The sequence below is a fragment of the Lacerta agilis genome, chromosome 3 (genome assembly GCF_009819535.1).
Source record: "Lacerta agilis isolate rLacAgi1 chromosome 3, rLacAgi1.pri, whole genome shotgun sequence".
NCBI lineage: Eukaryota > Metazoa > Chordata > Lepidosauria > Squamata > Lacertidae > Lacerta > Lacerta agilis.
In genome coordinates, this window is record NC_046314.1 from 34,710,846 (window position 1) to 34,734,201 (window position 23,356).

General features: G+C 39.0%; 1 protein-coding gene across 2 annotated transcripts in view; it reads left to right on the forward strand.

Annotated features, from left to right (window-relative positions):
- SMAP1 (small ArfGAP 1) overlaps positions 1-23,356 on the forward strand; it is a 56,343-nt gene that overhangs the window by 5,547 nt on the left and 27,440 nt on the right. The window contains exons 2-6 of one of the 2 annotated variants that reach the window (XM_033143227.1): positions 13,840-13,973; positions 15,963-16,048; positions 17,180-17,255; positions 21,303-21,380; positions 22,281-22,361. In XM_033143227.1, coding sequence (XP_032999118.1) covers positions 13,840-13,973; positions 15,963-16,048; positions 17,180-17,255; positions 21,303-21,380; positions 22,281-22,361 — 455 coding nt within the window. The remainder of the gene's footprint in view (positions 1-13,839; positions 13,974-15,962; positions 16,049-17,179; positions 17,256-21,302; positions 21,381-22,280; positions 22,362-23,356) is intronic. The other variant, XM_033143229.1, reaches the window with a different exon arrangement.

The following is a 23,356-nucleotide window of genomic DNA, read 5'->3' on the forward strand; positions in this document are numbered from 1 at the left end:
CTGTATGCTGGCGAGACTCTCTGCCCCTGCAGGCAAGCCCAGCTAGGCTCTCCGTCCCCTTTACTTAAAAAAAAAAAACTGCATAAATTTTCAATAACCAATGTATCTTTATTCCTTCTTCAACTAACATTCCCCTCCAACCCCACACCCTGCATACAGGCAGCGACTGTTTTAGGTGCATTCAATATATGTGCATCACCTAAACCCGGAAGTGACCCAAAAACGTCACAAAAATGGGATGGAACTGGATGTTCACAGGCTTTTTCAGTTGTGTTTCAGATATAAACGATTTTACTTATATGTATATAATGTGTACTTGACTTAAACATTTAAATGGTAACCTGGATTATTATCTAAGTACATCAGCACTAGAATACTGCTGTTGTATGATATGGGGACAGTCAACCTAACTGACTAGTCAAGTGGCTAAAAAGAGTTCAGGTTTTTGTAGTGAAATAGTTAATTGTATCTTCAATTTTATACAGGTACTTGAGAAAGAAAAAACGACTCATTTGCTAGGAGATACAGCCTTAGATCCAGACTATTGCACCCATGTGACTTCTCTTCTGGAGGAAGAGGGAAGGCAGTTTTCATTTATTTCTCCCTGCAGCCCCAACCATGCTTCCCAAAGAGGGTTACTGGACCATTTAGAACAATGTGGGTGGCATTGGGGGCAAGATGAGAAATTTCCTCTTTTCCCATCTTCCTCCAACAGGAGCTTCTGCTGGACCTCAGTTCCTTCTGCAGTTATTAGGAGCCTTTCAGTTTGTTTGAGGACAACTGGATAAAACCACAGCAGAAAACATCAAAGTGCCTTTGAAAATGTACTGAAAGAAGTTCCTTTAAAAGGAATTTGCTTTAAATGTGGTGTTCCACTAGAATTCCCAGGTCTTGAGAGTGAAATCGGGGGGGGGGGCACACGCTGCCCCACATCACTGATTGCAGCACAGTTCATTTGAAAGTCATAATTGAGCAACAACAAACCTTTAAAGGACAACTTGAATTAAAAAAAAAATTGCTGAACTACAATTTATCAGCAAGTTATTTGTTATTTGTTTAGTACCAAGTCAAAATGTAAACTTTTCTCCTGTTGCAAGTGTTAATTTTTAACATAGAAAAGCAAGGAAGAAAGTGTTATTGCTGATTACTGCTGTTGTGAAAGATCACCGTCCTTCTCTTGTACACATTTGTCCTTCATATAGAAATATCACACACTGTACCTCTTGCATTTCATGGTATTTTGGCCCACATTGTTTACAGTTTGTTTAAATATCTGTCAACGGAGAATTGCACTTAATGCATCTGAAGTGCCTGCTAGTCCATGAAGGCTTATGTCACAATAAATCTGTTGGTCTTTAAGGTGCCACTTTGCTCTTATTGTTCATTTCAGTTGTATAACTAAGTAGCCTTTTGTTATGACTCCCTGTTACTTGCTGCTTATAAGCAGACATGGTGTTAATAGGATCAGAAAATAAAAGGCAATTTGGAACTATGGCATTGCAGTAAGAGGTAATAATTATACTTTATGGAAGTGGGAATAAACCAAGCCATTGTATATTACAGAATAAAGGTCATCCTTTAAAATACAAAATATTGGAAACCCATCTGGTAGTTCAGTACCTTGTATGTAAGCTGTAGTTTATTACTTTCAGTCATAAATACTGTCACAAGTTAGACCCTCACTCTTAACAACAGCAGGCAGCAGATTTGAGTTGTCTACTACTCATTTGCTGTATACAGTTTTGTATATGACTACTGTGAAGTACTCATTAGCTCATTGCTTGAATCTTATGCAGGATTTCTTTCCTTTTTTGTCAGTTTTCTATTTGAGCATACCAGGACTTAAGATACAGGAGAAATTTTCTGGCTGGTACTATTAAAATGCACAAGTTGAATATATGTTGATTCACTTTAAATTTATAGCAGATTATTTGAATTACTTAAAGTATGCATGCTGTGATTAACTCTCCAAATTTTGTGTAATTGGTTTGTAGACTACAAACACAATAAACATTGATTTAGTGCAGATTTAAAATTTTGTTTATTAATGAGTGCATATTCTTGGCTCATTAGAAGAGCATGCCAAGTATGGTAGCAGTCAAACTTTACATCATTTTAAAAATTGCATTTAAATTGGCTTGTATTTTATCATGTTTATATGCTTTGGGGACACTTTTTATTGACTGAAATATGTCATATAAATTTTACATATTTCTTAAAAATATTTCTATACCACCATATCAGAATATCAGAGTGGTAAAGGTAAAGGAACCCTTGACCGTTAGGTCCAGTCGCGGACAACTCTGGGATTGCGGTGCTCATCTTGCTTCACTGGCCGAGAGAGCTGGCATACGGCTTCCGGAACAGTGCACAGAAACGCTGTTTACCTTCCCGCCGGAGCGGTACCTATTTATCTACTTGCACTGGCGTGCTTTCAAACTGCTAAGTAGGCAGGAGCTGGGACCAAGCAACGGGAGCTCACCCCATCGTGGGGATTCGAACCGCCAACCTTCTGATCGGCAAGCCCTAGGCACTGTGGTTTAACTCACAGCAAAACACAATCAAAACAATACAGATCAATCATTAAAATGTCTGACTAATAAAAAAATTAAAAATTAAACAGCTGCAAAGGCCTTTGGCATAAAAAAGAGACACATAAAACTTAAAAACAAGGGTGACTACTGAATCTTTTTGGAAATCTTCCACAGCATGAGACTAACACGAAACTCCTGATTTCTCATTGAGGACAGTTGGAGCTCTGTAACATGGGAGACAACTAGTAGCACTCCTGGTTGATCTCATTTTCTGTATAAATATACATTAAAACCACGTAGGAGGAGTAAGGATTTGGGCATCTGAAGGAGGTGAAGAAGATGAGAGTCATGTGATCCTGTAGTAAATTCACAACTGAAGCCGAGCATGAATTTGTTTATGAATTGAGGAACAACTGGCTGTTATGGTTTAACTTGTGAACCACCCTGAGATCTTTGGATGAAGGGCAGTATATAAATGTAATAAATAATAATAATAAAGGGTGCGGAATCACCATCCCACAAGCCTAATTAGTCCCACCAGGTCATTTTGGCCAAGCTTTTCATGTTTTAATAAGACAACCTGTTTTCTGCTGGTTTTAGTATTGCTTTATTACCCCCCCCCCCTTATCTTTTCTGTGTTTCACTTCTTTGATATGTATGGGTCACAAAGAACTGGAAATAAAAATAAATACTTGCATCAATTATTTTTGATGGGGTATGTACTTGAATATTGCTCCAGTCCAAGTCCATGCTTTTGTTCTAGCAACTCATACATGTACTAGTGCTGTGTGTGGCTCTCCTTAGCTGAATCCTGAATCAGGAGTGGAAACATGGGTAGGGAGGAAGGATTAAAAGAGAAAAGCATGAAATCGCTACCCATACAATCCCAGAAATCCATTTCTTTTATTGAAAGTAAGAGCTAACAAAATAATGACACTCCTGAACTTCCAGTAGATGTAGAATTGTCTCTAGACTTACTATATTATAAGTCTAGAATTTATTATATCAAGGATGTGATTATAGGTGTTTTAAGTGAAATACTTCCCTCAGTGATTTAGGGCAGGGGTCAGCAAACTTTTAAAAGCAGGGGGCTGGTCCACTGTCCCTCAGACCTTGTGGGGGGCCGGACTATTTTTTTGGGGGGGGGGGAATGAACGAATTCCTATGCCCCACAAATAACCCAGAGATGCATTTTTAATAAAAACACACATTACGCTCTTGTAAAAACACCAGGCAGGCCCCACAAATAACCCAGAGGTGCATTTTAAATAAAAGGACACATTCTACTCATGTAAAAACATGCTGATTCCTGGACCGTCCACGGGCTGGATTTAGAAGGCGATTGGGCTGGATCCGGCCCCCGGGCCTTAGTTTACCTACCCATGGTTTAGGGCCTTTAGGCAGCTACCCCTGGAAAGATACCCCAAAGGGAAGAGATCTTCCCTATCAATAAGTTCTCAAATTGAGCTCACAGAGGTAAGGAATTAAGTTAAGTTAGAAGGGAGAATTTAAGTTTTAAGACAAGAGTGGTCCTGTTGGGCAGTTGTATCAGAACTGGAAGAAAAGCATCCCTGCAGTAGGGACCATCATACAGATGCACAGCCTCTACTTTAAACAAAGATCAGTCTGGCTAATCTGCCTTTACCACATCCATAATTATGTTTCTTGGTGACTAGATTTAAAAAGTACAGTGGTACCTCTAGTTGCGGACTTAATCCGTTTCAGGGTGCTATTTGCACCCCGAAAGTCCGCAACTAGAGTGCCTCTTCTGCGCATGTGCGCGGCGCGATTGAGCGCTTCTGCGCATGCGTGAAGCGCACAGAACACTTCTGCGCATGTGTGCAGGGCGAAACCTGGAAGTAAACACTTATGGGTTTGCCACGTTCTTAACTTGAAAAAATGCAACCTTGAAGCGGCTGTAACCCAAGGTATGACTGTAGCTTTAAAAAGCAGCTTTCATGGTGATGTTCATTTAAGCATCAGTATGTTAAAGAAAATGAAATGACACTTCTCTTATGCCCTTCTGTGGCAAAAAGATCTACTACATGGAGGAATAAATTTAGTAACCACATGCCCACAATGGATCCTTTAAAACTAAATACAGAAGTGTGTGTTTCAACTACATTCAGTTTTGTTTTACAAATGGCAAGAGAACCGTGGCATAAAATCTAGCAATGATCACTTCAGTTTCTGTAGACTGTCCCACATGATTTTGTTTTTATACTTTGTGGCACAGACCAGGATTTATCAGCTGGTCTGTAACTGTCACAGTATAAATCATCTTACTTGGTTTACAAATTGAAAATATTTCAAATTTTGTGCAACATTAAATCCAGTATCATTAATATGAAGACATTGGTTGCAAGGCCATTATTTCATTATAATGCCCTGTAAATGCTTGCATCATTCTTCTGCATTCACCCTTTTCAAACGGAAGAGGATCTCTTTATCTCTTCCTGTTGAATGTTTAATCTGATTTAGCAAGGTAATCTCTATACAGCTAATCTAGTGTGAGCGGAATAATCTATGGAGTTAGAAGAAAGGGACTATGCTCAGTAATCAAAACTGAGAAAAGAATCATTACTTAGGGATGCCATATGTCCAAAATTTCCTGGACTTAGCAGGGATTTGTCCTCGGAAAATGGTGCAATTTTCAAACAGCAGCAAAAATCTCCTGGAAAACTTGGGCATATGGCAGCCCATATCAGAAGTGTTGATTCTTTGGCGACATTCCTAAAAAATAGGTAAAAATTTCATTTAGTTTATTTTATTTGAGATTTTGCAAGAAAAAAAGCTCAACAACTCCCCCCCCCCCCCAAAAAGCTCTATTCCAGGACACTTTATGTTTTGGACAGGTGTTATAGGTCTTGTCATCCAGGCTTCCCTTAACTCTAAACTTCAGTTACTATTAAGTGTATACTCAAACCCTTGCTCTCAGTTACTGGAATACTGGAATATAAAAAGATTTCTGGGAGATGACTTGTAGATTGTGTGAACAATCGGCTGATTCTTGCTACAGCTGAACAGATGGATGTCAGTTGACTTTTTTTTCTGTAGGAACAGGTCCCTTTAATTAGAACAGAGTTTCCAAAACTGGTCTGTGGACCATCTGTGGTCTGTGAGCTTCATTTAGGTGGTCTGGATTTTTGGTGGAATACAGTGGTACCTTGGTTCTCGAACTTAATCTGTTCTAGGAGTCCATTTGACTCCCGAAACCGTTTGAAAACCAAGGTGCGGCTTCTGATTGGCTGCAGGAGCTTTCTGCACTCAAGCGGAACCTGCGCCGGACATTTGGCTTCCGAAAAATGTTCGCAAACCGGAACACTTTCAGGTTTGCTGTGTTCGGGAGCTGATTTTTTCGACAAGTAAGCCATTCGAGAACCAAGGTACCACTGTACAAGGAGACGGCACGTCCATTAGATTAAATATTAGCTCAGTTGGTGAGCGTGGTGCTTATAACACCAAGGTCACAGGTTTGATCCCTGTATGGGTGCATATTCCGGCATTCCAGGGGGTTGGACTAGATCAGGCGCCAGCATGCTAAGGCCCATGGGCTGGAAGCGGCCCGCAGAAGTAATTTGACCGGCCCACAAGCTGCCCCGAACCGAGCTGCCTGCTCGCGTGGTGCGCTAAACTGGTGCATCGCGGCAAAGGGACTCACTTCTGCGGCGCTGGAAATCGCATCTGCACGTGCGCAGATGCTGGAAATCATCGACGCGGGTGCTCATGCACGCACACAATCTGGCCCACAGAGGGATCTCTGCGGGACTGATCCGACCCAGGCAATATAAACCTTGCCGACCCCTGGACTAGATGATCCATGGGGTCCTCTCCAACCCTGATTCTATTCATATTGATTTTTAATTGTATTTTATTGCTTCCTTTATTGCTTTTATTTCTTGTGTTGTATTTTATTGCTTTAAAATTTGAATTTTTGTTGCTATTTTGTTAATGTTAATATTTTATAAATTATAAACGCTGTATTGATTTGTTAATCATATAATATTACTGCTTTTAAAGCTTATTTTAATTGTTGATTTGTTAACAGTGTTTTATAGATTGCAATTGTTTCACTGATTAATTTCCCCCCTATAAGATTTATGCTGTACTTGTGATGTTCTTTTATGTTCTATCTTATTATTTATTGTTTGCAAGCTACTTTGGGATTCACTTGGAATGAAAAGTGGCATGGAAATACAGTGGTACCTTGACTAAAGTCCAGTCTATTTATAAGTCCATTTTGCAACTACCGTAAGTCCTATTGCAACCCAGAAATGAGTGCTCCGGGTTGAGTCTTTGCTGTTTTAGGGGTTGCTTTTCACCATCTGGTTCCTGTTGAGTGTATTTCGTTTGTTAATTGAGTCCCTCGCTGCTAATCAGAGGCTTCCTGTTGAGTCTGCCAGCTGTTGAGTCCCAGCACCCACACAACACAGAGGTGATATTTGGAGATTTTGTTTTTGCTTTTTTGCGTTTTGGTTTGCGTGGCTTTTTGGGTTTTTTGGCTATGACTTCGTTTTATGGGACTGACCTGTGACTGGCTTGTGACTTCGTTTTTGTGACTTGTTTTTGTGACACTGTGAAACCCAGTTCAGCTACTGGTTGATTGTGTGACTGCAGAAATGGATAAAAGCCCCCATCCAAACAATGACTATCATCAGTGCACATAAGGGGGGGGGATGTTTTTTTTTCATCTACAATACTGTCTTATTTATTTCATAGTAAAGTACATTGATTATTGCCTTCATTTTATGGATCAATGGTCTCATTAGACAGTAAAATTCATGTTAAATTGCTGTTTTAGGGGGTGTTTTTTATTGTCTAGAATGGATCAATCCATTTTCAATTACTTTCTGTGGGAAAGCACGCCTTGTTTTAAGTCCGCTTTGTTTCAAGACCGGACTTCCGGAATGGATTACGGTCTTAAATCAAGGTACCACTGTATAATAAATCAAATCAATCAAAATCACAGCACAGTGCACTACAGTTGCTAAAACATACAGAAAAATCCTTCAATGGTCTGCCAAGACACTCAGCATTTTTCAAGTGGTGCATGAGAAAAAGTTTGGAAACTACTGTATTAGAAGAGCACCTTGGATTTTGAAAAATTGTGTTGCTTAAGATACTGAGTGCTAGATTAATTTAAGCATTTTACTTTCATTGTTCACCTAATTTGTGTGTCCATATAGTTGATTCAGGGTTTTAAAAAACTTGCAACACAACTAGATGTAACATCTAGAGATCCATGATCAGAACTCTTACTTTAAAAAAATAGTTTAATAACAGCCACAGGGAGAAGAATATTTAACCTTTCATTCCATACCATTTTCTTAGTGAAAATTGTTTACCTTCAGCTTCTTTTTAGCCGGGGGGGGGGGAATCCCACAGCTATGTGTACATTTCCCCCCATGAGGCAAATAGTTTTGAGTACATGATTTTCATTTGGAAAACAAGAGGGTAAAGAAAAGGATACACCCCTTTTCCTCAGTGACATAGTACTGATGGGATTGCCTTCCTCCTCCACTGTTAATAGTTTAACGAAATGACAGGAGATATGCTCTCAGACCTCCTGATCTCACAACTTACTTGACCCTCAACCTGTTTGGTTAATATGTTCTGTTCAATGGTTACTTTGCTCCAGTATTAGATCAAGAAATCTGTGTCTGTGTGCACGCATGCAAGTACATGCCTAGTTTTCTGAATAATTTGTTGCCTAAATTTTACTTCAGTTCCCTGATTTAATTTTGCACTTCTCATTTATGCCTGCAGCTATATTAGATTAGTATCAGCAAGTGTATTCTGCCAGGGCTATATCCCCTTTAAGTAACAAATATCTCCAGTTTTTGTCATAGTTGTTATTCCTGCCGTGTAGAATTCCATAGATGCTCTATCATTACTTCTAGTGTATAATCCAATTTAGCGTATATTTTCATTTGTATCACTGTAGAAAATTCTTGTCTTCCCTATTGAACAAGGCAAGAGAATTAATAAAGGCTGCCGGCAAGAATACATGTAATGGATGTTATACACACTTCCCTTCTCTCTATAGAAAGGGTCAGACATGCAAATTGAAGGGGTGCCTTTGATATTGTTTAAAATCATGTCTGACAATATAATTATTTGTGTATGTGAATCTGGTTTATTGCTAGACTTACTCATTTGTCAGGTAAATAACCATGCCATCATAAAGACAGCAGCTTTTGGAAAATGGTTATAAGAGACCTCATTGTATCCTGCTCCTTTACCCCTGAAATCCAAAATATATCAAAATTGATGCATTATTGAGCCCTACAAGAGTAACATGCAAATGACTAATGGAATTGTTCCATAGGAACTTGATAATTTTGTGTATCTAAAACTGGGCCATTATGTTTAGTCTTTTTCACCAAGAAAGTAAAGTGATTATAGACTTTTTCCAAGAATTAAGGGCAGGTTTGCTTGTTCTCTGCATGGATAAATTAACAATGCCACTAGGTGGAGCTGTTAATCCAAACAAGTGAAAATTGTCAGTAAGCACCTACTGGTAGTTTGCTTCCTGTTGAACAGTACTGTATTTTGGAATTATTAGAATACCAGATAAAACTGGCTGTAATGAAGAGCATAAGAGCTATAGGACTCCTGGGATAGGCAAATGCTAAGAAATCTTCTTAACCTGTATCCTTTATTGGAAGAGATATAGTAAGTAGTGGCAGAGCATCCATAGCTCATTGGTAGAGCACCTGCCTTTTGAGTCCCAGATCTGAATACTGGCCTTTCCAGGTAGGACTGGGCATTTCCCCTGTCTGAAATGCTGGAGAGTTGATGCTAGTCAGTGTGGACAGTACTGATCAATGGCCTGGATTGGTATAATGCAGCTTTCTATGTTCCTAAGTAGCATACAAAGAAAGATGCATACTGTTATGAATTTCATCTAATGAATAAAACAACATATTGAAATGTTCCAGCTGAAAAAAGCCCTCAATGTTGGAAGGGTGAAGTTTACAACAATAATCAAATAGAAAGTTGGTACCGATGTTTATGAAAAGTCTGGAAGTGTATCAGTTTATATATGTTGGGAGAATCTGAAAAATGAACTTTGTATCCTCTGATTTTCAGCTGTACTATAGAAAGTGGACCTGCCACTTTAAAATGAAGTCAGTATTGTGAAAAATGAGGTTCAAGACATAGAAGCTGTCCTTAATGTATGAAAAACTCAAATATGGCAGAGAGCAGGATTGCCATTTTTTAAGGAAATGAGTATATCTTGTGTTGCATTATTCTCCAGCTGTATGTCTTTTTAGAAACATTGACAGATGGTTGGCTGTGGCTTTGTTTCAAAATAAGACTAAGCTTTTCCTCTGCTTTCTTCTTAGTTGATGTGCTCCCCATAATTGCATAGATGATTACTGCAAAAAAGACAAACAGATGTTTGAAGTACTGCTTATGCTGAAGTTGTGAGGAAAGGTAGAAAGTGAGACCCATGGGAGATAAGCTGTAGCGTTCACTCTTGAAGAGAGTATACTTTCAAAATAGATTAGCATATGTAGACTGGAGCAATGTTCTCCAAACTCTCAATAGTTTTGATCATATATGCACATATTGAGGGGTGGCTGGAATAAATGTCAAAGCCATCTTTGACTTAGTTGTAAAAGATGTTGGGCTGTGCAGTAAAAGCATATTGTTTGTTCTGATGTTAGTTCTCCTTTAAATAGCTCACTGCAGAAACCACAATGACTTTTGAGAAGTATGATTATAATACACTCATGCAAATCAGAGTTTAATTATTCCTGGGCAACCATATCATGACCCAGAATCCCTTCTTTGAAGCTTCTTTTCAGTATGTCTGATCCTTTATGATATAATGATTGAGCTGGTACTTTCTCTTTCATCCAATAGTTATAAAGCAGATGACATGGGAAAGTGGCTTCTGTGGCTACCTCTCCCACTTAATAATTCGTTCCCCCGTCTCATTAAGCCCATGAACATGCAATTTTGGACTTACCACAGATGTGCTCACTATGAGTTTCAGACCTTTTGGTAGGCTTCAGAGGTACTCTAACAGTGCAAATACAAGTCAGTGACCAGTATCAGGACAAAAACACCAATTACAAAATTTAAAAGCTCCAAACAAGATAAAATGATGTAAAATCGCATCTTTCTGCCAGTCTCTTGACAAGCAATATTGATGAACAAAGCTCAAGATAATCTTAAGCTATTATAAATTTATTCCAACTCATAGCAAGAAAAAGCAGCTCAAAAAATCCAACCATAAGCAGAAACAGAGCAAAATATAGCAGCAGGCAATCCATCAGACTACAACAAAGGGTAAAATGGGAAGCAGGGCCACTTCGTTGTCTTTGATCCAAGACCAGCTATGGCCTGGTTTGCAACCGTGGCTTAGCATGAATGTGCAGACTTCTTGAGAGAGATTGCAGCTCCTTTGTTCCTCCCTGGTCATTCTGCTGCTACACTGAGCTAAACCATAGTTTGACTTAGAATGTCTTCAATCCTAGAGCTCTCCTAGACAAAGCACGAGCTGTAAACTGTAGCACAAACCTTGGTTACATCTTATGGTTAGTTTGGAGAAAGGTAAGCCAAACTTTTTTTCAATCACTGCAAGTGTTTGCGTTTGCTTTTCCTTTCACGATCCCCATCCCTGTTTTTTCTTTTCAGTCTTTCAGATTGTGAGCCTGCTGGCAGGAACTATCTCATTGGTTATTGACCATTTTTAAGCTGCTCTGGAAGCATATTAGCTGAAAGCTCGCAGGAAAAATGCTTTAAATCAATGTACTGGCAAATGTTGCCAGCTCTCAACAGTATGACCAATGGCCAGGGATATTGGGAGTTGCTGTACATAACATCTGGAGGGCACCACATTGACCATCCCTACTTTAAATAAATGTATAAACTTAAGAGTTCTAAAAACTCCCAAAGTGCATTGACAATTTTTTTGGGGGGGGGGGGATTCCTTCATGAGTAGTATTCTATCGCTGTACCAGCATACAAAAAAGAGTATGGCCATTACAGAACAGGGACTCCATCCTGTGCTACTTAGGATCTTTTCTAGCCCAAATACTAAAGGCTGACACTAAATGAAAGAGAGTGGCCCACCAGCTGTGACAGCCTTTCAGATAAATCATGACTTCTCTGGAAGTAGCTGTAACACAGCAGGCTATAAATCCTTGTGGGGTATCTTTTCTCCTTCATCCTCTCTCCCCTGCAGTAGATTTGCACCCTTGGAGAGGAGGAAGCTGGATAATATCTATCTATCTTAGTTTACAAAAATACGTGCATTGTCTCTTTTTTCAAGTTGTGTTTTCTACAGATCAGTTTCATTTGTTGTGAGACAGTGTTGCATGCAGTATTAGGTTGGGAAGAAAAGAGGGGGAGGGAGAATGGTGAGTGGGGTGGGGTTAGGTGGTTATGCTTCTATTCTTCTACTTAGTGTATGTGTGGGATTTTGTGTCAGTGTCACTTGTATGGGTTCTCTTATACTATTCACTTGTTGTATTTCCTTGGTGGTGAGAGAGGTTGGGGGTGGCCTAGGGTGTGGTTGGTTGTCTTTGGTTGGCTGTAGTGAAATTTGTTTTTTTGTGTGTGTGTGGATTTTTGCATCAGGTTAGCCAGATTGATACATATGCTGTTGACAGATTCTTGTTGTTGACTTGTTGGGCTATGTATGTGATGAAGGGGAACCATACCAGGGTGAAGACATCATCTATTTGTCCCCGTGTCAGTTTCAGTTTATTGGTTAGTTTTTCTAATACGGCTGTCTCCCATACTATTTGATACCATTGGTCCGTGCTTACTCCTGACAGGTCTCTCCAGTGTTTGGCTATGATGCTAGCTGGATACTTGTAAAGGCTTAAGTCACCCTTAAATTTGTTTTTGCCATTTGGGCATTTTGATATGCGGTGCTGATAACATATTTTACCATAGAGTACATTATTTGTAGATGTTAAATGAGTTAGAGGGATGTTCTTGTTTTTAAATGAAATGTGTACTCTAATACACAGGCTTATATTCAAAACATACAGATGGGCAATATAAATAATGATTAAATAACATGTGAAAACAGTTGGTGTGTGTTATTCTGTCATGAACTAGCACTGAAAATGTTACTGATCAAGTAAATAAGAGCTACCAATTGAATGTGCTTGTTACCTGAGGCATTTCCACGCAACAAATCTGTTGTTTGGGTTGCAACTTCTGTTGCAACTTCCTTTAATTTTCAAAAACATACAAAAATATTTTGTTAATAAGAGTTCAACTTAACTTTGTTGAGACCATAATGGAATTTAGATCTGTGACGTAAGAAAAGGGCCACATGTGCTTGTGTTTTATCATGTGAATCAGTTTCCTATGGCACCCCACATTCATGTCATTTTGGGTCAGTGTAGGTGTAACATGGGACTATTCCTTATGTTTTGCAGATTGCCTGTTTTCACTTCTAGCACTAAAATAATTTGGTCAAGCAACCATTTCCATAATTTCCACTTACACATCCTACCACACAGCCATAGGGTACTACACCACTCACATTTCACACAATTCTCAATACCACAAGGACCACCTCTCCCCATATGACCCAACCTGGACCCTGCAATCATAATTTGAGCCCTTCACGTGCCCCCTCCACAAGAGGCCTGGAGGGCAACAACATGAGAACGGGCTTTTTCTGTGGTGGCTCCCCACTTGTAGAATGCTCTCCCCAGGATGCTCGCCTGGTGCCTTCATTACATATTTTTAGGCAACAGGCCTTTGGCTAAATAAACAATCTGGCCTTTTAAACTGGGGGCAGGGGGGATTATTGTTTGTGTTTGTTATTATGGTATGTATTTTTGTGCTTTTATATTGTAAACTGTCCTGTGATCCTCCAGTGAAGGGTGGTATAGAAAATGAATGAATGGAACTGCCCATTTTGTCCCAATATCTTTCTTTCTAAGAGGGCTAGAGATTTTTAAAAATGAAAGCTCTGAGTCTGGGACACCTGCCAACAAGCACAACTGGAAGCCTTCACAGGTGCCATGGCAACCAAGGGTGCTGGATTGGCAACCACTGAACTATAATTGTAGAAGACTTTGATCCAATGGATACTGGATATTATTATCTTCCTAGAGTTGTAAAAGCAATTTGTGATACTATGCAAATGGGCCACTGCCTGGGAAGTAAAAGCAAAGGCCTACATGCAGTAATATGTGCAAATGGACTGTCTGAATGATAGTCTTCAACTGTGCAGGCTGACAGTTGCATTTATATGCCCGAAATAAAACTTATTTTAAAAAAAAGCCAGATCTTGCAATATTTTCATATCAGTTATTTCCCATAGGTCCACGATGGGCTTCCTGGAACACAGGTGTCTTTATTTGTATCAGATGCGCTGGAATTCATCGAAATCTGGGGGTTCATATATCAAGAGTCAAGTCTGTCAACTTGGACCAATGGACACCAGAACAAATACAGGTAAAGAAAACTAAAGATGTACTGGTAGCGGCAGAAATCCTCTGGAAAGTTTATTTTAGAAGCTTAATTGGTAAAATGGATTATTCTTGCCCAAAGGACCAACAACCGTTAATTAGTTAGAGGCATTTTAGTTAGGAGGACACTATGTGGCAGCCACTATGTTTGCTTCCCTTGTGGATTTCAGTATTCATATCTACTTAAAATATAAAGACTACATATTGAAGGCATTTTGAAAAGGCTTCCACATGACATCTGCCATTTTCTGTGTGAGAAGAGTTATGAAATGGATTGACGTTCCATGCTAATAATGGCTTGTCTTTGTGCTGCCAAACTTGCATTGTGGCAACTTGCATAGTCTAACAGTATTAAAAGCTTTCTAGCCAATAAAGTGAATGATGCCCTGAAACTTTTGGCCCTCTATTTTGTTCACTTGTTCAGAGCCTGATCCATTTTGGCATAGTTTCTCCCATTTTTCTTAGGGCTTCTTCCATATTCAATACATGATCCCAATCAATCAAGTCGTATACTGCAGTTTTTTAAAAAAAACAGTAGTGATTTTTAATGAAGGTAGAGAGAGCCTTCATATTGCCCTCATTAATAATCAGGGTGGTAATAGTTTCAGTTTTTCAGGCTGAAGAAAGGGAGAGCATCATCCCAGTTGTTTTGATAATCAAGATGCACCCTGGCAATTCTCCAAAAGAGAGGCCTGCTTTTTGGAGGGTGTCACAAGAATGTTTGATAAATCAGTCCTATTTTGCCTTATCTCAAAATAGCCATTATTTTTCAATGTTTCTGAGGACAGTCTTTAAAGATTTTCAGTTTATAGGAGCATTACACTTGTGTTACATTATCCGGCTTTTCAACAAAAACATAACTTCACTTAGCCTGATAACATGTTCCTGTCAACTATCATTTTGCCCATTAATACATTTAAAGTAGAATTCTATAATTTTTAGAAACATGACATTTAATTATCAATAGGCAGTTTAAGCAAAATTGTCAAAAAGACAGTACTTGCAACAGAGAACCTGCACAAACAACGCTGACACCAAACCCTACATATATTAAGTAAAATAGAAGCATCATCACCCCACCCCACCCACCTCTTTCCCCCTTTTCTTCCTAATGTCTCAACAAATGAAATTGACTTGTAAAAATGCTACATGGAAAAAATACGAGTGAGACATTGCACTACCTTTGTAAATCAAGAAAATCTTTAATAAAAATACTTTAAAAAAGACAGTACTTGCAACATCAAAAAATATAGAAGCAATTTATGTTATGGTATAAAAGCAGTGTGCAATATATTTTATGGTAGCGGAAACATTTTCAACGGGGATATTACCTTTTCCTCAACACTAAAAGTGCCTGATAATATCTCCTTACCAAAAACTTACAATAGAGTTTAGCATTGCTTAGGCAGTACTATGTAGTCTTATCCCAACAAGACAAAACTTATGCACATGCTACTTATGCTTAAAGTAGTTATCTGCTGTCAAAGGAAAAAAGGGGGGAACTGACAAAATGAGAGTTATTTTGCCTTATTTTTTTAAAAAATCTTCCATTTAGTAATCTTGACTGCTGCTTGTAACAGTGCAGAACTCTGAAATACTTCCACAAGGTTTTGCTACGCATAGCAAGAAATCAGTCAAGAATCATATATTAGGCTTTTCGTTGTGTTTGAAAGTTTTACCTTGCAGAAAGCATACAAGGCACGTCAGCACTGTTGCTTTTGCAGGATATAATTCCATGAGAAGATTTCATGAAAAGGCCTAAAGCCAGAATATTATGATACTTGCGAAAAATGTCTACAAAAGTAGTTGCTTGAATAGTTGCACATTTACACGCCACTTCTAACTATAAATACTCAAAAGTCCCATTGATCTTGATGGTAATGACTTTCACGTACAAATTTTTATGACTTCAGTAGCTGTGTGTTCAATAAGAATTAAAATGGTCCATCTTTTTTTCTTTTGCTATTGCTTTTAGTGCATGCAGGAGATGGGAAATACCAAGGCAAGGCTACTCTATGAAGCTAATCTACCAGAGAACTTTCGAAGACCACAAACAGATCAGTATCCTTTGTGCACTGCCATACTGGGAGAAGACAATAGTAATTTGAGTATTATTACAACGTACATGATTATATTCTACCGTGTATAGAGTGTTTAAATTGAAAAGGCATAAAAACAAGAAAAAAATACTGGATGATTGGTTTCCAATGAATTGTGAGACAGTTTTTAGTTTATTCCCAAAAATAATATATTCAGAGATAACATTTGGTTAAATACTGCTCAATATGTAGAAATATTACGATAAAGAGCTTGGTCTAGTAGACCACTTTTAGTAGTGCAAAAAAAAAATCACAAATAAGCATAACCAAGGTGACCTCTACCCCTGTCTTTGGTTGGACAATCTCTGAGGCATCTCCCATCCCTATGTACCACTTCTGTACTGGGCCAGGCCTAGTGCTAGTGCATGTGAACTAGTGATGGTAACACATATTGGAAGCAGAGTTTGGAAGGTAGTTCACTCAGTTCAGAAACAGCACCAGCGCCCATCCATTCTGACATGATTTATAACAGCTTTGTGGCACACCTCTAATAGTGCCTTTCCCCGACCTGTCTCCAAGTGTTAGCAGAGTTGTGGAGGGGAAGGGAAAATGTCAGACAACAAGGCTAGCTAAAGCTCAGGGCTTTTGGTTCTAACTTACTGTAATGAAGACTTCTGAACATGTTTGGAACTATAAAAATGCTTTTCGTTTTTTTTTTAAATTACCCCATGCCCATTGATAGCCAGCAGGGAACCATTAACTGTGCATAGCATAGGTGTGACTACATTAGTCAAGAAAGTGCACCTCCCTAACTTTTTCAAGTCTGAACTAGAAAAGTTGGGGAAAATTTAGAGAGCTCTCTTTTTTTTGCTTACCAATGCTGATCATATAGTCACTCCTCACATGCATTTTGAGATGTAGTTCAAAAGAATTTATGCTAGAAGGCTCGATGTATTATGGTGTGCTTATATGAAATCAAGCATTGAATGAGACCTTGCTAAAATACTAATTAAAATTGAATGTGTGCACTACAGTAGTTCTGTTCTAGCTTTAAAGATCTTATCTAGGATATAACTGGGAATTAAATGTTTTGTACTGCAAACCCTCCTTAGTTTGGACTGTGTTCTGTCTTCCTTAAGTTATCTGATCTCAGAGCTGTGGAATTTTTCATCAGGGATAAATACGAGAAGAAGAAATACTATGACAAAAATGCTGTTAATGTCAGCAGTGTAAGTAAACAATCGATTTCTTCTGAATTTTGGTTTAACATGTGCATGTTGTAATATAGTTAAATTATGCATACTATGACGTATTGTTAAGTGATGGCTCCCCACCTCCACAGCCCACTGTGATCCCCCTAACAAAGCTGCTCCTGGCAATTGATGGATCCCTCTTGCAAGGCATGGGGCGTCTGCAGCAGGATAGGAAATCAGAGGCATTTTGGGCTACCCTGTGCAAGCCAGGAATAATTTTCTGACAGTAAGAGCTGTTCAGCAGTGGAACAGACTCGCTCAGGAGGTGGTGGGCTCTCCTTGCTTGGAAGTTTTAAAGTAGAGGTTGGATGACTAGCTGTCATGTATGCTTTAACTGAGATTTCTGCATGGCAGGGAGTTGGACCAGATGACCCCCCTCCCCCAGGGTTCATTCCAACTCTACAATTCTATAATTCTGTGATTCCTCTCCTTCCTGTCACTTCTGCAATCACTGTGCATGGATTTTAACAAGTGAGCAGAACACTTGCTTACCAATTATGTGATATCACAACACCAAGTGATTGACAGGCTGTGCTTGTTCCACCCACCTGTCAAAATTGACCACTAAGGGCAAAAAAGTTCCCCTGCTGATATATTATAAAAGACCAACCCTGTTTTAAAGGGGGGGGGGTCAGTACAGAGACAGGAAAATACTGATTATCATTAATCATAGAATTGTTGTCAATAACTTGCATGAAAAATAAAGAACTGTACCATGCCTACAAGCTGAGGAGCTCTTAGGGAGAATGAAGAGGAATGTGATTGAAACCTGCTGTCAAGTATTCCTTTGCTACTGAAAAGAACTTGGGCATGTAAACTCATTAACTGTAAAATGAAAATTGCTTTGCTGAATCAGAACAGGGGTTCCTCTAGCCAAGCACTGTATCCCCTGACAGTGGCCACCAATTTGCATGGCTTAGCTGGCAGTCTTTTAATATGATCAGATATATACTGCTTTAACATGCAGCTCTGCTGTTATGGCTGATTACCATACTTAACTTCCAGGAATCCTTCTAGACCTTCTGAGAAGTCATTTGATCTAGTGAGCACTTGCTATTCTCATAGCAATGAACTCCATAAGTTGGTTATGTGTTGCCTTGTTGACCACCTTCTTTCACACTAAGCTCCGTTTTGGGAGGGGGTAACTTGAAATGTAAATAACATATTTTTTATTTTATTTTTTGCTACCTGTCTGCTTAAAGGTAGGCAGTGTGGCTCTACTTACAGAAGGAATCCCTATATTCCTCTGCCTGAAATCAGTATTGGAATTTTGCTGTGCAGTGATCTATATCAGCCCATTGATCATATTGCTACAACTTTCACTTGATGGACTGACCTTTTACCTTTTAAAAATCCCAATACACCATTTTAAAAGATAATATTAATTTGCTTTTGGGGTCCAGCAGATTCATTATAATCCTAGCTGAAAATAAAGTTACCTATTCAAAATGACTTTAGTTTAACTTTTTTTAAAATATTATTTTCACATAAAAAATAGCCCCAATTTGTTTGTAATGCTAAGTCAAATTAATACTTAGTGAGAACAAGCAAGTGACCTTGAGGAGCAAAGTCACCATGATTCTTGTTCCAGGTACCAACTTGCTTGCTCATTCTTGCTGAGCCATTGTTTTACTTATCCTGTGGCCTTATTTGCACGTAATGCTAAAACAAAATCTGCTTGGGAACATTGGACCTCACAGTGTTAATTTAAATGCATCTTAGGTCTAACAAAATACCTTGGGGGATAAAATGGAATTGTTCATAGGTGAAATGCTGGACTCTGAAGAGAAACCAAAGAAAACACTGTTGCAAATTTGCCATACGATAAAAACTGCTCCTGGGGTGGGGTCCAGCATAGCCCAGCAGCGTTTTGTAATTTTATATACATATATACTCACAGGAATGTGGACATTTTTAAAAAAAAACAATTTAGTGCTCTTAAAGTGGAATAATCACAGCAAAATAGAATTTTTCATATAGACAGACTGCTAAGTTATGTTCCTACCCACAACAAATGCATTGGTTTGTGAGAGTTAAACATTAAAAATAGTTTATAGTAATCAAAGAATAGAAAATACAGAGTAACAATTTGAGAGTAGAAATGAAATGAAGTTGTTAATCAAAGCACTATGGTTCCAAGTGTTACAATGAGATGTTGCCAGCAGAATTTTTAATATCACTTGTGGCTTATGGGGCCTCTTAGTAATGTCAAGAGTTGGCCGTTGTTTATTTAGAGAGGCGGTTGCTCAGTGGTGGAGAACATGCTTTGCATGCGGAAAGTCCCAGCTGTGGTGCTGTCTTGCCTGCCTAGTTTCTGGAGATAACTGAAAAGCTTGGGCTGATGGATTTGACATTTCAAGGCTCCTACACCTCTACTTTGCAGGAGCTCAAAAGTTTATTACTACTCACAGGTAACAATGGGCTTTCTTAGGCCTTCTGATTGTGACTGCTCTTTGGGAGTTTATGAAAATACTGCAGTAAAATTCAATTTCAAGGGATAATTGCATCTGCTCATAAACAAGCTGAATAATACTTTGTTGAATGCTGAAAATACCCTGCTGATTACAGGTGTATGTAGAAATTCTCAAAAGACTATACAAACTGCATTATAATACGCCCGGCAGTTTATGGTTAGAAGGCTGTTCCTTATTAACTAAGAAGACTTTTTTTCCTTTACTGTTTTGAAATGGAGTGCTTTATTTGAAAGTTATACATTTAGAGTTCTGAGTTATTTTGCTTCAATCTTTAAATAAATAATTCTGTTAGAATGAGCAAGAACAAAGACGCCTTTGCCTCCTTCCCCTTCCCCATGGGACAGTGTTCATTTTCAGTTTCAGGACATTAATATTTCAACAGTCACACTGCATAAAGCTGAACAATGGATGAAATGTAATTATTTTCCCTCGTGCTTATGATGTGATCTTATCCAAGTTCATTTCTTATATTATATTCAGGTGAATTCATCCATAAAACTTTCACTATTGATTTTTTTTAATTGCATTTTGAAAAACCTGTAGTATTTTTTTTTAAAAGATGAAGAGGTAGCTGCATGTAATTTGCATGTAATGCTAAGCCCAAACCGTGGCTTAGTGTGAAGAAGTGAACGTGGAGGTGTCAGTAGAGGAGATGGCAGCAGCTTTGCTCCTCCCTGGTTGTTTTTCTGCTGTGCTGTGCTGAGCTGCAGTTTGACTTAGTGTCATCTGAACCTGTACTTCCTCCAGACAGTGGCAGAGCATATGCCCGTGTTGCCCAGGGCGGGCACGCTCCCGAGGGTGCCCTCCCAGGTGCGGGATAGCTGCTTGGGTGCCCTGCAGCTGGGGGCAGAGCGAGCTGCCCACAGTGGACATTCGGCGTGCCGCCCACCCGCAACTCCCAAGCCTCCCCCAAGCTGTCAAAACGAAGGGGGAAGGGGGGAATGCCGCTGGCAAAGAGTAGGGGGCAGGCAGTGCACCAAATGCCACCCCCCTCAGTGAGGGCACCTGCCCCCTTCCTATGCCCCTGCCTCCAGAAAAACCATGAGCTGTAAATCACAGGACAGTTTTTGGCCTTTCTGGAGAGAGCTAAACCATGAACCTGTGTTTGGATGATATGTTAAACCAAAACATGCCTTAGCTGAGTGCAGCAACAAAATGACTAGGGAGCAAAGCAGCTGCAGTCTCCTTTCTAGGAGCTTAGTTTGCACTAAGCTATGCTTTGCAAACCAAGCCAGCATGTACTCTTCTGCACAATTGTTAAATTTTGTATGCTTTAGTTAAATAGCTAGGTTGGTCTGAGGAAGTATTCTGAATTCTCATTGGTCTTCTTTGGAACGCTTAATGTTTTCAGTAGCGAAGATAACCAAAACATGTAGTCCTCAACATGCATACGTTTTGTGTCGCTGATTTCATCTCTGTTCTGCCTTGTCTGTATTTCATCTGTATCTTCTGATAAATGAGAAAGAGCAAAGTAAACTGATGGTTATTCTGTAGACTTAGTGAAATCTGCCTTGGCTCCTTTTTCTTATCTTTCATCTGCTTTGTACAGATGTCTTCCTCTGATGCTTCTCAACCTCTGGCATCTTCTCCTTCTCTGCAGGCTGCTTCTGAGAAAAACAAAATAGAGGTATCTCCTCTTGCTTGTGTGCTTGTTGCATGCAGATGCTTTCTATGTTGAATTTGAATAATGTTGAAAAGTTTTCTCTAGGCCAATCCCATGATTTGTCTGTAAACATTTTAATGTAAACCACAAGTGTTATTGTACCCCTCCTTTTAAGTTAAACTGAAGAGATCCATTCAGCTAAACTTAACTTCACGGTTGAGAGTTGAGATGGTGGTTGTGTCAATATCCCACCTGTTTACTGTTCTTTTACAATAGTATATGGAGTTTTGATACCTTTCCACAGTTAGTGTTAGTGCAGATGTAATGCTGCACTGTTTTGAGGCTTGACAAGACAGGGGATGGTACTGAAACCCAATTTCATAGTCTTCCTAGGGTACTTTAAATTACCTGGGTAAGACCTCTACCATTTATCAGGAATTTGAGACACAGTCAGATTATGACATTGTACTATTACATCTGAAGAAAATATTTGAGAGCTTAGTGTGATCCTGCAATCCTCATTGAGTGTCTTTTTGAAATCTATGCATTTGTCTCAAGAGCCAGACGTTGTGAAAGACATAAGCAGCAGCAGGCAAGTAAAAAAAAAGTCTTGGCCTAAGAGCAACCAATATCTGCCTCTTCAACAGTCAGTTCCAGGCCAGGCAATTCAGCTGCTAAGAGGCCATTGGAACATCAAAGAACAAGGGAGACCACTTAAGTACACTTTTACCCTGTTCCAGTAACTATTGTAATATTTATTTTATTGTATTTGCAATACATTTTCTGCCAGTTTCGGAGCTTCAGCTAAGAGGCAAAGTATAAATATGCCTAAGTAAATTAACATTATCTTGGATGAAACTGTGGCTGTCAGTGTTTTAAATGATTATCGTATCTAAAACTGATAACAGAACATCTTTCCCACAGAAGGAAAAGGAAAAAAGGAAAGAAGAGAAAAAGAAAGATAGAGAGCCAGAAAAACCTTTGAAATGCTTAGGAGTTGAAAAAGTAAGATAATTTTTTCTCTTACTAAAATATATTTTTTCTGTATATTGCTATTTGTAATGTGTGTTTCAAATGCATGAAATAGAAGCCGTTTGAATAATTTTGAAAGCTTAAACATGACACTGCTACCTAGCAGCATGAATTGCATGGAAATCTCAGCTGGAAATACTAATGAGACAAAAAAAGCTCATGACAGCTTCCATCAAATGTATCCACAAGAGAAAAGAAACTTCCATTCTCTCATTCTCGGATGGCCTTGGGTCTCTTCTTCCAGCTGCCTTTTCGTGCTAATAATAGCTGGCACAGGTTATCTGGAAAAAGGAGAGTGATTTGCTGTGCCTTTTAATAAGAGGGAGCTTGGCTTGCATAAGATGACAATATAGCAGGGTTCCAAATCTGTTTTAAATCATCCTGTACAGCCAACTGTTGCCAATTTCTGTTTTAGTTTTCTAGAGTGTTGTGAATTCTTCAGGGACAGTTATTGTTTTGACCTTGTACAGAGAAATGTCCTAGAAATTAATGGAGGCCCGGAAGCTGCCCTATTCTTTGACCTGTACATGGGTACTAATTTGATCAAAGCAGTGTGTTTAGTTCAATTTACGGGAATGCAGTGAGTTCTAAGATGCTGTTGTTTTATTGTGAAGCACCCCCCTTTTGCTCCTATTGATGCTATTAATAAAAGGATTATTTTTGTCCAGACGAAAACCAGAGGAATGAAGAGTGCCAAGATTGTTTGTCAAAAGAATTGCTCTTTAAGTTGCGAAATAGAACATGTTTTACTGCTGGAAGTGATAATCCATGGATTCCTTAAGGAGTGATGGCTGATCTTTTATTTTGAGCCTTTGCATCCAAGAGCAGACCTCTTTAAGAATGATAGTACAGTGGTACCTCATTTAAGAATAGTCCGGTTTAAGAACAATTTGGTTTACAAACACTGCAAAATCGGAAATAGTGTCTTGGTTTGGGAACTTTACCTCGGTCTAAGAACAGAATCCGAA